At 38.0% G+C, this 15,476-nt stretch overlaps 1 protein-coding gene across 1 annotated transcript in view; it reads left to right on the forward strand.

Moving 5' to 3' along the window:
• Window positions 1-490: 490 nt before the first annotated feature.
• LOC137403531 (ubiquitin conjugation factor E4 B-like) overlaps window positions 491-15,476 on the forward strand; it is a 31,662-nt gene continuing 16,676 nt past the window's right edge. The window contains exons 1-12 of the mRNA XM_068089469.1: window positions 491-604; window positions 1,892-1,991; window positions 3,060-3,271; window positions 4,766-4,877; window positions 6,737-6,888; window positions 7,366-7,481; window positions 8,069-8,174; window positions 10,583-10,729; window positions 12,097-12,216; window positions 12,609-12,707; window positions 13,206-13,412; window positions 14,968-15,073. Of these exons, the coding sequence (XP_067945570.1) occupies window positions 581-604; window positions 1,892-1,991; window positions 3,060-3,271; window positions 4,766-4,877; window positions 6,737-6,888; window positions 7,366-7,481; window positions 8,069-8,174; window positions 10,583-10,729; window positions 12,097-12,216; window positions 12,609-12,707; window positions 13,206-13,412; window positions 14,968-15,073 (1,501 nt within the window). The 5' untranslated portion in view covers window positions 491-580. The remainder of the gene's footprint in view (window positions 605-1,891; window positions 1,992-3,059; window positions 3,272-4,765; window positions 4,878-6,736; window positions 6,889-7,365; window positions 7,482-8,068; window positions 8,175-10,582; window positions 10,730-12,096; window positions 12,217-12,608; window positions 12,708-13,205; window positions 13,413-14,967; window positions 15,074-15,476) is intronic.

The raw sequence follows: 15,476 nt of genomic DNA on the forward strand, positions 1-15,476 counted from the left end.
TATTATAGTATATATCAATAGCTCATGTATAATTTATAGTACTCTGTGGTCTAGCTCATATATTATAGTATATATCAATAGCTCATGTATAATTTATAGTACTCTGTGGTCTAGCTCATATATTATAGTATATATATATATTATAGTGTATAGATTTAGTGTTATCTTCCCTCATAGTAGTGATTCACTTATAAGTTTGCTTAGCTAGCAGTTATCAGTTGACTCACTAAGAATTAACATGTTTACTGATACCGCCTGATAGGTGGATCAATAGCTCATGTATTATAGTACTCTGTGGTCTAGCGCTCTCTTTTTGTACCAGACATCATGGGGATTAAAGTGCATGTGCGTCACTATGCTCTTCCTATTTTTCCCACATAGGTAGGTGGTATTAGCTATCGTGTACGTAGGTTGACAAACAGCGTCTTTAAGCTTATTAATGTTCTTCTAGTTGGGAAATTTTGTGTTTATTTCCTGCTTGACGTTTACAGTGAAGTCATCCGTGACCATTTATCTCTCAGTTATTAACTAACAAATCGGTCAAAAGATATCTGCTGACAGCTGGGAATAGTGTTTAATCATGGATGAACAGACGACGGATGAGGTTTGTTTTCTTTATCTCTTCGCCTTTGTGGTACCCATCGCTAGTAGTACCTATCGCTAGTAGTACCTATCGCTAGTAGTACCTATCGCTAGTAGTACCTATCGCTAGTAGTACCTATCGCTAGTAGTACCCATCGCTAGTAGTACCCATCGTAGTAGTACCCATCACTAGTAGTACCTATCGCTAGTAGTACCCATCGCTAGTGGTACCCATTGCTAGTAGTACCTATCGCTAGTAGTACCCATCGCTAGTAGTACCCATCGCTAGTAGTACCTATCGCTAGTGGTACCCATCGCTAGTAGTACCTATCACTAGTAGTACCCATCGCTAGTATTAAATAGCTCGATGGTCATTTGGGACATTTCATCATGGAATTGTTAGGTAATCTATGAACGGATTGGCCAGGATCTGAGGTTAGTTTTTGGCTGAAAGGCTATCTTGGAGCAATTCAATGCAGTTTGCTTTTACAAGCAGCCAAATCTCACATTGCTACATTTCAAGTAACTACATTGCTTTGTTTATAATTTATTGACCTTTTACTTTGTAAAACCAACCCTTCACCTAAATATTATTATTAATAGCCACATTAACTTACTCTTAGCGATGTGTTTAAGTGTAAAGTACAAATCTTGCTAAGCAAATACTTCAACAATATCTTTAATTAACCCAATACGCTAAAATACTTTATCAAATACCAAGTATTTTAGCTATGAATTGAAGATGGGTCTATGAGGAAACGAGGTGTAATCGAACGCTACAACCATTTTCCTGATTAAACCTACATCCTCATGTTTTATCACTTTATGACTTGTCTAGCATTCATCAATAGAGGTTTCACTCGTTTATAAATAGATCCCTCACTTTATAGGTGTTTTATGAGTCGACTAGTTTTAAAAAGTTGCCGGACTGCTGAGTAGCACAAACTTGAGTAAGGTTCACAGTTCGTAGTGTTGCTGGTCTGTGATTGGTTCATCTGTCGAAAGCTCTATTTGATTCCTTTATGTACAATAGCTTAGCTGAGGTTACCGGCCTCCAATGCATTGTTGGTCTCCTCTATCCGCAGCCCGTTCGCTTGTCTCAATTCTGCTCTCAGGAAAAATGCTAGGAAGTTGAATATCACTCAATTTCTTTTTTAGCGTGTAGGCAGTAGTTGGTAGAACACAGAGTATGTGTCTGCAAGCATTATTACCTTTTGGTATGGGGCTGTTATCTCAGATAGAATTTAAATATAACTAAGCGTTCTGTAGCATCATTATATGAGGCAATGACCTTTTTCCTTGTTTCTAGGTAAGGAAAAAAAGAATCGCTCGTCTTGGTGGAGGTACGGGTGAATCCAACCCGAAGAAAGGTACTTCCAAAACACCGACGGAATCAAATGTAGGACCTGGTGAGTTATAGTTAGTTTGACAGGTTACGCGGGTGCTTTTGCGCATGACTTAGAAATACAGTCGACACTTATTAAAATAGATTAATAGGGGTGGTGGGTGGTCCGGTTTAGTCAATTGTCTGGTTTAAACGATAATAAATATGTCTATGTGGTATGTAATACTAGGTGAATGCCCGGCGTTGCACGGGTATTAATAAACAACTTATAAATGGTGGCAGGTAATGCAGTTGCCTGCCACTTACCATTAGCCTGGCACATTGCCAATGACTAATTTGAGTACACTACTATCCGTATTGCTAAACTTACTAAAAAAAGCCGCGAGAGCATGCTTTAGTGACACAGAATGCTATGAATATTTTAACCAACATAGCGACTCATATCCCCTAATGAATTTATTGCATCTGGCGTAATTTAATTGGTAGGATTATCGCCTGGCAATCGATAGGTTTCGAGATCAAATCCAGCATGAAGCGGATGTTTCATTCCTAAATATTAATAGCTATAGATAGACACACTGAACAGCGGACTTTAAGATTTATATATAATATAGGCCTAGATATATAGAACAAACAATATGTCTCTGTAGTATGTAATATATATAGAGGTCTATATATACAGGAATAATCACATTAATAAGACCTATAAACACTGCGCTGTATAGTGTATACTGTACACTGTACTATAGCGCATATACTTTCAAATAATTAGCCTGTGAAAAAAATTACTGTTTAAATAAAAAAGTAGAAAAAATATTTATTTACCTTTTGTGGAAGACTAATGAGCTGGAGGTGATGGACAATAATCAGTAGTACATGTGTAAACACTAAACATTAGCATGTGAGTTCAAGTGTGGTTAACAAATTTAATTCTGGTGAGGACTGCAGCAGGTTGGGTGGCTGAGGAGCACCCCATCTATTGTCGACTTTCATCATTAACATTTGTACATCGTACTACTTATCTTTATTGCTCATGATGTCCTTCTTATCCGATAACGAGAGGGGACTGTATTACAATCTTCTGTTTGAAGATTTTGAGTCATACAAAGCTTCTGGTGTAACGTTGTTGCAGTTCCGAGTGCATCTCCTGATTGCCGATCGCTATCGAAGAAGGAGCCTTCTATTGGTCCAGATAGTATGGAGGTGGACTCGGGTCTTGGTCTACAAGATACAGCGTGTATCAGTCCTAAGGCTTTTCAAAACGCTCCGGTACAGCTTTCAACACCTCACAATAGTTCTACAACTCCCCGCAAAAGTTCTCCAACTTCACTGTCCAACAAACAAGTGAGTTAAAAGATGTGGTCTAGCTGCACAAGTTTTTCATATGAGATATTTTTTAGGTGACAATTGAATTAATCACCCAGGTTGTAGTCAGACATTCAGAACACAGTTTAAGTTGGAGTTTTTTTTCACGCAAATGCTGTAAGCAAGTAAAAATTGATACAGCACCATTGGCCTTTTGTTAATCATAATGAAATGTTTTTTGTATCGATCTCTACTTTTGATAAAAGGGAGGAATGTGCTGCGTTGCAAACTGTCTGCCAGTTAAATAAATTGGAAACCTTTAAATCCTAGAAAAGCTGAGACCAGCGCCAAAAGAGAGAACACAGAGTATTCTCACGACCAAACGAGCGGATGCGAAGTTTGGGAGTTTTTATGATAAATGCATGTGCACACAACTTACGAAAATTATTCATCAACAATGAGACGAACCCTTGTATTAAAATTTCATCAACAAATTTAACCATCGTTTTGTAGATTAGTTAAAGTAATATAACGATACAAAACACATATAGGCCTATTTAAATATGTTACCAAGTCTTTGTAAATTATCGAAATTTTTTAAAAATTTACCCATCTGATCGGATTATACACAAATAGACAGATTTATTAGGACGAAAATCATCACAAAACGCTTGAAAAGCTTGGTTTAATAAAAGTTAAGACCGGAAATTGAAACGGCGGGCGATAGAGAATAGAACGATTAAGTCGTGCGCATTTCGCGAAAAAATAACGTGCACATTTCACCAGTCTATGGCATTGTTTACTTGTAATCGAATTTATTCGAAGGTTTCTGTAATAAACGTAGACCGTTTGAGGCGTTGACTGATTTATAGGTACGAAATTGTGGTACACGGTTTATCAGCTTATGTTTTTTTGTCCAATCACACAAGGCTTCATTATTTAAAACGTTAGCCGAAATTCTTTACAACTTATGTACAAGCTAGGGCTGAACTACAACGCCCCTTTATGACGAGAACATTTTTTTATTTTGCTCCAGTTTGCAGAAAAATTTCAGACGCGTGAACGCTCATACTTGCTTTCTGTTAAAGATCGCTATCAAAACCATTCTACATTCAACACAACCAACTTGTGTTGTCAACCAACTTGTCAAATTGTGTATAGTAGTACACAGTAGCTTGCCATTTTACTTCTAATTTTGCATTTCATAGTTATAATAAAAATATTTCCTTATTGTTAATTGTTGTTAAATTACATTATTAAATTAGCATTATTAGCATTAATAATAATAATTAGCACTATTATTATTATATTAGTGCCATTTGACTGCTAATATTGCATTTCTCAACCATCAGTACCCTTTCTTTTTTCCAATATCACTTTGGTCGTGGACTGTATGGCAGTGGAATTTGTAGTCTATTAGTACTGTAGTTATCTACTCCTGCTAATATAGTTGTAGTTATCTACTTTTGCCATTGTTTAATACAGATGTAGTTCTTTTCCCTTATTGGTTGTAGTTGTCTTCTCTGATTATAGAAACATAAAATAGTCATAGACGCATTGGCAGCGATTTTGCAAGTAAAACTTGATGGAACAGATGCTATCCTTCCAAATGCACCATTGACAATAGACTCCTGCTCCACCTCAGGTATCCTTATCCTTTTGTAACACATAATACCTGTGGTAATAATGCATGTTAATATCAGAGACGGGCACTCGAGTTAACATGCTGGCTCAAGTGAGTCTCTAGGCTCATCTCACAAATGAATTGAATGGATTCTTCAGTATCTTTACTTACTGTATTGAACTTACTTACGAAGTGAATTAACTCGGCATATTCTACCAGTAGAAATTGAATTGAATTGACTCTTTACTGTCACCATGGTTGAATTGACTCTTTACTGTCACCATGGTTGAATTGACTCTTTACTGTCACCATGGTTGAATTGACTCTTTACTGTCACCATGGTTGAATTGACTCTTTACTGTCACCATGGTTGAATTGGCTCTTTACTGTCACCATGGTTGAATTGACTCTTTACTGTCACCATGGTTGAATTGGCTCTTTACTGTCACCATGGTTGAATTGACTCTTTACTGTCACCATGGTTGAATTGACTCAATTCCCTAATATTAATAAGCAAAATGTCTCGAGTCAGAACACACCTATGCTTCCCTTTTATATTACTACCTCTATGGTTATTACTGCATTTTCAAAAAATCCATCGCAAACAGTGATACCCTATTTGATGTGCGCCGAAACGAAGATGTCAGTGCAGCCCAATGTTGCCGGCCTCACATGTTTCCATAAGACCGCGATAGTGCCATGTATATTTTATTGGTCGGTTATTAATAATTTATTGAGACAGTTATTAATTATTTTTATAGTGTTGCTTTCAAAGTTTTACCAGAAAAAAAGCGATAAGCTTTGGAATTGGACAACGAGAGAATTAATTGCTATTGCTTTAAACAATTCATTGTCATTCTATTGTCATGCTTACATTCATTGCCAGACAAAAACGAACCAGTTTGTTTAGTTTAAAATCACGCCTTCCGAATTTTGTTATTTCTTGTTTAGGATGGATGAAAAGAAATATTGTAAACTGTGATCTAACATATTTATGCTTGTCAACTTCTTCAACACTGGGTATTTTTGATTATTTTTGTATTAGATAATGTGTGTTTGCATTTTGGTCAAACTTCAAAGATGATAGTGTTTTTCTTTTGCAGCCAGTTTCACTAAACTACAAAAATCTTAAAAATTTATTTTGTTTGTCAAATGCCTTGATTCTTGTGCAGAAAATTTTTGCTGATTTTATAAAACTTTAAATTGAAGTTTTGCGACAGAAACTCTGCTTTTACAACAAAAGCACTGAGTGTATGCCATCAAAAAGTTGTCAGCATGACTTATTTTCAATTGAACAAGTAATGAAATTTGTAGGGAAAGGTTTGCTATCTGCTATACAAACATTCAAGGGACTGAGCTAAGTTAGTGATTGTGCTTTATTGCCATTTTGATATATTCGATATATTGCCATAAGTCAATTTTAGGTAAGAATTGATAGTCAATTGATTTTGTATATTTGGGTGAGTTGAATTGAACCACTTGTTTGAAGGTAGCTAAAGATTTGAGAATTGAATTGTGGTGTTTTGCAGTCAATTATGCATCGAACTGACTCTTACGCGACCTATGGCGCAAAAGAGTTGAAAATTGAATTGTTAATATTTTGATAGGAATTGAATTGAGTCATTTTTAATGCATCAGTAGACACTAAAGGAAAAATACTTCCTATGTCTTAGCATTCGCCTTAGAAAAATTACTATCACGCAATTGATATAGTAACTAATTGATGGCAATGGGGGTCTATTATCTGTGCGTTTGTAGCGAGTCCAACTGTTTATAATACTCATGAAAAGATGGTGTTGTCTTCTCCTCGCAGTAGGTTGGTGAGGGGGTTTCCTTTGTAGCTCTATAAAGTGATGAACTGAGTCTACACGTATTTGTAGAGGGTGAACTGGATGTGAAAGAGTTAGTCAACCAAGTGCTCTATGACGTTGTGCACTACTCTATTAATTCTATGGTTGCCGATAGCTCACAAGTTCTGCTCTCTCTTTCCAACTGCTTTGGTACCTCCTCTAAATACAGCCAGGGGGCAAAGGTCAGCAGATCATGGTTATCAAAGGTTTATCACAGCTGATGTTTTAGGCATCAAGACATTAATGTATAGCTAGAGTATTGGTCTGATGCGATTGTTAGCCAATCATATGCATCGATATTACACAGGGTTCTATGCACTTTCGCTATTTGTTGATAAAACTCATGCTGATGATACATTAGCTGTTGAAGTTATGTTTTTGTATGGACGTCCCTATTTTTGAAAAGAATAGGGAATAATATTTTTGAAAATTTTTAAATTCAAGAAGTGGTCTCAAAAAGAGTTATGCCTGATAGTCTTCAGCGGCTTCTCAAAACACAAACCCTAGTAACTACCAGCATGCTGTATCTAGAGCAGCTGTACCAGAGGCCTGATTGCCAAGCATTGGTGGTGTAGCTACACCTTATTTCTTGTCTTGTCAACTCTGACAACAGCTATAGGCCTCTTGTTAGCATCAATTATTGTTGTTGTGGCTGATAGAGGTTGATAGCCCAAGTTGAGGATCTGGTGACAACGGAGTTAAAGGAACAAAGTACTTGTATCACTCTCGCTATTCTGGAAGGTTCCATTCCTATTGGATCAGAGTCCACATTGTGGTAGGTGTCTGAGATTTCTACTAATATTTACTGTTTTAATTAAATTTAACGAACTTCAGTGTTTTATCATCGCAACCGGTAAAGCTAGTGAAGCTAGTAAACTTAAGCTAGTAAACCGGTAAAGCTAGTAAACCGGTGAAGCTTGTAAACCGGTGAAGCTAGTAAACCGGTGAAGCTAGTAAACCGGTGAAGCTAGTAAACTGTACTAAAACAAATTCCATCCTAATTATTTAAAAATGGCTGAAAAACCTTCTATTCATTAACATTTCATATTCACAGTAATAGTGCTAAAACGGGAGAAGACAACTCATATATTAACAACTTTAATTTTGCGCTAAAAGGTAGGATTTTTACTTGATCAGCCTTGTTGATGATGCACTGCCTTCAGTCAGCTGTTGAACGCTTCAGGAGTTGTCTCTCTCTCAACCAGCATTATTAATTGGTGCACTTTGATTCATTATGCACATGACTCGCTCTATGTCACTATGTTACAGGGTTGGCTCTATGTTACATGATTTGCTCTTGCTTGGGGACGGAGCATTTGTTTCAAGCCATATAATTCACTTCAGGTAGTCACATAATTTTAGTGTTGGAAAGTCTTTAGCCGAAGAGCTGGTGAAGAGAAATTACCACTGGGACATGTTCTGCCATATGGTAGCCTTGACCTGTAAAGACAAAGCTTTCTTCGATAAGGTCAGGACTTTTTATAAGAACACTAGCTGCATTACCCGTCTACAGGAACAGATTCACGTGCAGCATAAAGTTTATTGAGAGTTGTCTTTCATACTGTAAAACAACTCCGAGTATGCAGTCTACTGAAATGTTGTCCTGATCAGAAAATGCATGCACATATACATGTCAATGTTGGGGAGAACAATGGAAATCTGCAATGTGTCTTACAGCTAGATGCGTGTAAAATCTAGTAAATATTCTAGATTCATGTGTCTAGATTCATGCATCCGTTCACCCTCGTCTATATTTGCAGTTGACGATCGCGCACTTCTGCCGCTGAGCCCCCGCCTTGGCTGACCAGTCTTTACCCGCCGAGCAGTTGACAATCGCATTCTTGCACTCGCCTCGCAATCAATCGCTTCGCACTCGCAATCAATCGCCTTGCAATCAATCGGCCCGCACCCGCCTCGCAATCAATCGCCTTGCGCTCTCCTCGCAATCAATCGCCTCGCAATCAATCGCCTTGCAATCACCTCCCACTCGCCTCGCAATCAATCGCCTCGCACTCGCAGTCAGTCGCCTCGCACTCGCCTTGCAATCAATCACCTTGCACTCGCCTTGCAATCAATCACCTTGCACTCGCAACCAATCGTCTCGCAACCAATCTCCTCGCAATCAATCGCTTAGCACTCTTCTCGCAATCAATCGCCTCGCACTCGCCTCGCACTCGCCTTGCAATCACCTCCCACTCGCCTCGCAATCAATCGTCTCGTACTCGCCTTGCAATCAATCACCTTGCACTCACAACCAATCGCCTAGCACTCAATCGCCTCGCACTCGCCAACTCATTCATCCGGAAAGCCGCGCCTGAAGACTCTTGCTGTACTCGGGGCGAAAAAGGTCTCCCGCGCATCCCCGAGTGACGCCACGGCCCCAAGCCTAGCTGTGCTACTTGGCGTTGCCCGGGTAGTAAAAAAGTCTTTGCACAGAAAATTGATTTATATTTAACATATAACAACATTTGCCATTCTAACTTTCACACTACATATCATGAGAAAGTGTTTTGTGTAGTTGAAATAAAGAGAAAATAAAAACAACTGTAAAGTTTATCAAACTTTGTCAAACAACTGTAACTTTCAAACTTCATATCATGAGAAAAATGTTTTGTGCAGGTCAAATAAATTTTAAGAATAAGACGACTATAAAATGGTTTAGATGTAACAGTGAAATAATTAGCGAGTAATTGCTAAATTGAGTCTGTTTTGCTACGATTACAGTATGAGATGATTCGGTAATGATACAATTAATACGAACTGAGAAAACAAAATAAAATTCGTGAATATGTTGAATTAATAATAACAATTCTTGCATAGAAGTGTGTGTATAAAAAGTTACTGTTTCACCAACAGCTATCCATCAAAACTCTGAATACGACGATACCGGTACGACGATATGTTATGTAAAAATAAAATATTGTAGTTTCTTTGTCCGATCGAAGGTGAGAGAATTTAGATGCTATTCCCGCTCGAGATAATACAATTGTCTGTGTGAAAAGTAGTGACCTTAACAGCGATTTAGCATTTAAACCTTAAGAAAAGCCAGAAATAAAGGTTCACAAAAACGGCGTCGTGTTTCATAGAGTTAATAAAATTTGATCGCCAAATTCTAATATCGAGAGAGTCTATTGTCGTTTTGCCGATAACAAATTAGCCCTAATGCGTCGAGGACAAAAAAGCATCGCGTGTCATGAAGCTAAAAGAAAGCCATCGAGTTGAAATTATTATGTCATTTCTGTGTGAAAACGGCAAACGATGAATAGGTTATGTATAAAGGCGTGTACTAACCGGAGATTCCCGTTAATGCGCTCTAGATACCTAGTAGCGGGTAATAGTCCGAAAAGTACAGTACTCTATAAGGCGGACACTCAATCACACGCACACACAGACAACGATTGCCGTTTATATAGTAGATAATTGTCACTTGAGACTAAAGGGTGGCTGTGACACCACCCTTTTGTAATTATGATAGAGCGGGGCTATGTCTAAACAAATGTAACTACAATAGCCATTTTGGTTATAAACCTGGGATACACCAATAGCATGCCAACTGGTTGCACTTCCTTGGTTACTACCTCCTGAAATGAAGCTCTGGTTGTCCTGTGATGCAACTCTACTACTCTTACGTTCTGAAGGAGTGCTACTTGTTTCTTTCAGCTGCATCAGCACAGTATTTCTACTGGAGATCCATTGCCTGATCATTGTCATTTCCCTGTTGTAGTAATGCTATAACCCTACTATACTACTGCATTGTACCGTTGTACTGCTGTTGTACCACCGTTGTACTGCTGTTGTACCACCGTTGTACCCTGTTGTACTGCTGCTTTACTCCTGCTAAAGTACTGTTTCACTCTTGCGGCATTGCTGTTGTAGTTGTTTAGCCCCATGCTGATAGGCCTGATGGAGAAGGCAAGAGGGCTGACACTGGTTTCAAAGAACTACCTCTGCGCTCTTAATATCCTCAAAGATCTTTTGCTTCTCAAAGATTCCTCTACTGGAAGCAGTCCATTTGTTAATTTGGTGAGTGCATGCTGGGTATGGCTTTAGGGATTGTCTACAGTTGAAGTTGTCTACTCCAAGTTTAATCGTTTTGAAGTTCAACAATCTGATAGAAAACAAACGGGTCAGTTTCTTTGTGAAAAAACAACATGTATTTTCCGACTATCATAGTGAAGAGGAAAATTCCAAGCCATCCATATCTGTAAGAGGCTGATTTTGTATAAGACATTTTTATAGGAGGCCATATTTATATGAGGTCTGTCTTTGATGAGGTCATTTTATATGCTGCATTTATGATATCAGATCCTCCATGAAGCCATACTATTATCAGGCTATGTTATTTATTAATTTAAGGAAAGTTTTATAAGGAAATTTTTCTACAAGGTCATTTTAATGTGCAATATTTATATGAGGTCCTATTGATATGAGACTCTGATAAAATGTCCAGAGAGACTATTAAACTTAATTTATCAGCAAAGCCATAAGAATACTGTTTGGCAGTTTTTAGAGTAAAAATAAATTATGCATATGTAATTAGATTGCCTATGCTTGCTTTGCATTTCTACCTGAGTTTATAATCCTGGCAATTATAATACATTCTAGTGCTGGGCACGGGTAATAAAACTCATTGAACTCGCAGGTTTATCTTCTCTCGAGCCTCGGGTAATAAAAATTTTGAGCATTGCGCTATTGCGGGTTTAGGTTTTTACTTGCGAGTTCGGGCTTGGGTACGCGAATCCGTCGAGTAGAGTGAACAAAAATTCGGTCTATTTAACAACCCGCCTGTTAACGCTGTGAGCACGAATGTCGGTCGATAGAGAATAGTAAAAGATAATAAGTCAATTGAATAGATTATAATTGTATTATAAATTTGTAGATATGTCTGATGTTTGAAAATTTTAAACATAAAACTGGTATCAACAAACCCGATACCCGATAAAACCCGTTGGCCACGAATTACTCGTGACAAGCGCTGCCAGCTACCCGATGCTCGAAAAATCGAACGGAAGGGAGCGAGTCTAAACTCGTTAGCCAAGAAGTACTCGTGCCCAGCACTAATACATTCTGATAGAAGAAGTAGGTAGAGAAGACAATTCAATGAAATATCCTGGCGTTTGAATCACCTTCCCAAGTTGCTTTTATCATATTGTCTAACAGGAAACAATGTAGTTTTTTAAATTTCTATAATAGCTTTTTTGTGTGACCTCATTGGCAGCTCTATAGTGTGACATCATCGGTAGCTCTCTAGTGTGACATCATTGGCAGCTCTATAGTGTGACATCATTGGCTGTTCTCTAGTGTGACATCATCGGTAGCTCTATAGTGACATCATCTGCAGCCGCCCCAAGTTGTGCAAGGTTCTCACTTCTCAGTTTATTTCTTTGCAGGTTGTAAATTTGGAAAACTGGCTCCCTGCTCCAGTGACTACTGACACAGCAGGAATTATGGTGCAAAATATCTCCTTTTTGGGGGCTTTTCTGGGCTTGTCAACCTTTGCTGAGGATACGGTTAGTTCTTAAGCTAAAGTCTACAACTCTTGATAGACTTACACGTTTCATCTGACCATCTATGTCTATGATGCTATGTCTATGATGCTATGTCTATGATGCTACCATCTATGTCTATGATGCTGTCTATGATGCTGCCTATGATGCTATGTCTATGATGCTATGTCTATGATGCTGCCTTCCCATCAACTCTTTTATGCAAAATATAACAAATTGGATCCACAAAGGTTTTGCTTCATTCTGTCAATTCCGGCTCATGAAATCTGCTGCCCTTTGCTGACTCCCAGTCAGCTTTTTTGAGACTAGGAATTGCTTTTCATTGCAGTCTATGAACTGTATAATATATAGTATCTACAGATATATGTAGTCTCAGTGAATGTGCTTCTTCGTAGACTGCAGTGGCTGACACCTACTTCAGCACTGAGGGACAGGATGCCCGCTACCTCACTAACACCAATGCTATGCTGAGAAGCAATCTCAAGCTAGCCCGAGTAAGTATAGCCTTTGCTCTTGAGATTATTCTGGATGTTTGTAGCCTTTGTTCTTTAAACTTACTCGATGAAATATTGTTATTATTCAAGTCAACTTAAGTGATTCTAGCCTTTGTTCCTCCATTTTGTCTTTTCCTTACACATAGTCAATTAGAATTGTCTTTGCTTAAGAAGTTGGCGTTTAACCAAGTTAGTGCTTAATCTTCATTTTAATTGTTTTATACATGCATTCATTTCTAGTTTTTCAAAGTATGTCAGCGCAAGGTTATGACCTTGAAAATAGCTAGATTATAAAATGTACCGTAAACCCTTTATTTGAACACCACCTCTAATAGAATGACACTACAGGAGAAAGGCTGAAACATACAGCTCCATGGCATTCAAGTAGAGGTTTTACGGTAATCAAGTAATTCTATTGAGCAAGTCTTGATATGGTGAACAGGAAGTATGAGATACATTGTATAACTGCTGTCATACAATGTATCTACTGAATTTTAGCTGCAGATGTGTGAAATAATACTGACGATTTTGCGGGTGAAAGAAACTCGTCCCGCTGTCTTGAGCCTGTTGGCTACTTTCCTGGAAGCCAACGGCCGCCGATCTCAGATTCAAGTCGATGAAAGGAAGGTTGCTACAGATGGTTTCATGCTGAATCTTCTCTCATGCCTGCATGAGCTCAGCATAGACAAGATCTCTGTTAGCAAGGTAGGATCGGCTATTTTATTTGTGATCTCTGTACTTTTGTACAAAAAAAGGCTAATAATATGAAACTTAGGCTGATATGCTGTATTTCTGGATTCTCTCCACGTAGCCAGTATGTGATGTGATAGACATGAGGGGTTCAGATTCAAATTGTGTACACTTACAGAATTAGTGTAGTTTTGGCCTTGATTGTCATGTACAGTTGTACGTGATGTTCGAGTCGGGTAAAGTATGTTTATGCATCATTAAAAGTTATGAGCCTGAGGTCTTTACAATTAGTTGTATGTTCTCAGGCTATGATAGCAGTATGTTTGCTTCTTGACAAATGCATTCGATGTTACGATTGTTTTTATTGGTATCAATCATTAGTCTTTGATAGACTAATTACTGTGTCTGTCCGATATGACTAAAGCAGCATATAGAGGACAACTCCAAGTTAGAGTACGACTAGGCCTAACATATGCTATTGTGTAGTCCGTTCAACGATAGTTGCTTTCAAAATCTTTTTACATGTTCCCTTTTGAGGGTCTTTGTTGCGAATCCGAAATCACTAGGAGACAAATATAAATACTGGTTTGATGGCTACATTTGAGGTAGAAAATTGGACTCTCTTTATGCACTATGTTTCCATGATGCGCAGTGCTTCGGAGTTGCGACCTCTCCGAATCATGGAAACGGCGTCTTCGCACTGAAATCACTGCTCACTGGTCAGTGCGAAGCCAGTGCAAATTCGCAGCAAGGAAACGGCAATTGCGCAGTGGCTGCGCATAGCTCTCATGCCGTGGAAACAGATTCTTCGAGCGCCATAGACTAGTGCAAAAGTTATCCTGCTTATCTTTGTTTTTGCTATTCTTCCGATATTTTTTCACCTAAATTTAATTAGGATCTGCTCCTACGAAGATGATGAAGTGATTACTTTCCTGGACTTTGTTATCGATACCAACACTTTTCGAAAAATAGGTGGCAAGCCCTAAAGTAACATTTCAATAATCTATTACTGATATAAATATTTATTAAAAATATATTATTTGTAAAAATTGTGTTAAAGTTTGTAAAAGATTGTGGATGTGTATTGTAAATAAAAGTATAATGATGACAAAATCATAAAAAGACTTGTTCTGACGTTCAGTAAGCGTGATCGATTCCGTGTATCCATCCAGCGATTCGATTTATACAATTTCTCTTTTCTGGCTAATTTGCTGAAAACCACTGCGCAGCATGTAAACGTACAATCCCTCGACTTTGGAGGGGGCTGCTTCGCAGTACTGCGCACCATGGAAACATAGTGATAAACACATGCATGTATGTGAAATGTCTATTTTTAATACTATTTCTATTTTAATTTGTGCATTTTTATATGTGTACTACTTTAGCAACATCATTACAAGATTTGAGTACTTTAAATCCGGTGATTGACAGGACTAAGCAAGTGCTTTCTCTGACTGTTTCAGTGCAAGCACCTGCTAGGTAATCAAACAAACAATCTTTACGTTCCCTCAACAATTTTCATGTTATTAACTGCTCTGATCAGCATTTCCATTCTTGCTGTTTGTTACAGATTGATGGCCTTTACTTGTACCACCCGCAAAGAAAATTGAAGGTTGCTGATTGCTCTAGACTAAAGGCTACAGAGGCTGAAGTTGAAAAATGGATCAAAGCTATCAGTAAGTTTCATAACTAGGTCGTGTGGTGTCATCATATTGATAACTAGGTCATTCAGTGTCTCCATATTAATAACTAGCTCACACGATGTCGTCATGTTAATAAATCAGGTCATCTAGTATCTTTATGCTGATAACTAGGTCATACAGTGTATATATCACACTGTCATTCTCTACCGGTTACTTCATCATATAATGGCTGCCTTCTGATAGCCGGGCCATTAAGGATTCATAGTGTAGTAATCAGGTCACACGGTGTCAATGTTCTTTAAAGGTTGACTTGCAACAAAATTCACATTACAGTTATTTGGTATCAAAAGATTTACCATGTCTTACTCTGTTGTGTTGTAGGTGCAAAATATGTGGAAATGTGATGACAAGCTCTTAAAAGCTCAAAAACGAAAAG

The sequence above is a fragment of the Watersipora subatra genome, chromosome 9 (assembly GCF_963576615.1).
Source record: "Watersipora subatra chromosome 9, tzWatSuba1.1, whole genome shotgun sequence".
Taxonomy (NCBI): domain Eukaryota; kingdom Metazoa; phylum Bryozoa; class Gymnolaemata; order Cheilostomatida; family Watersiporidae; genus Watersipora; species Watersipora subatra.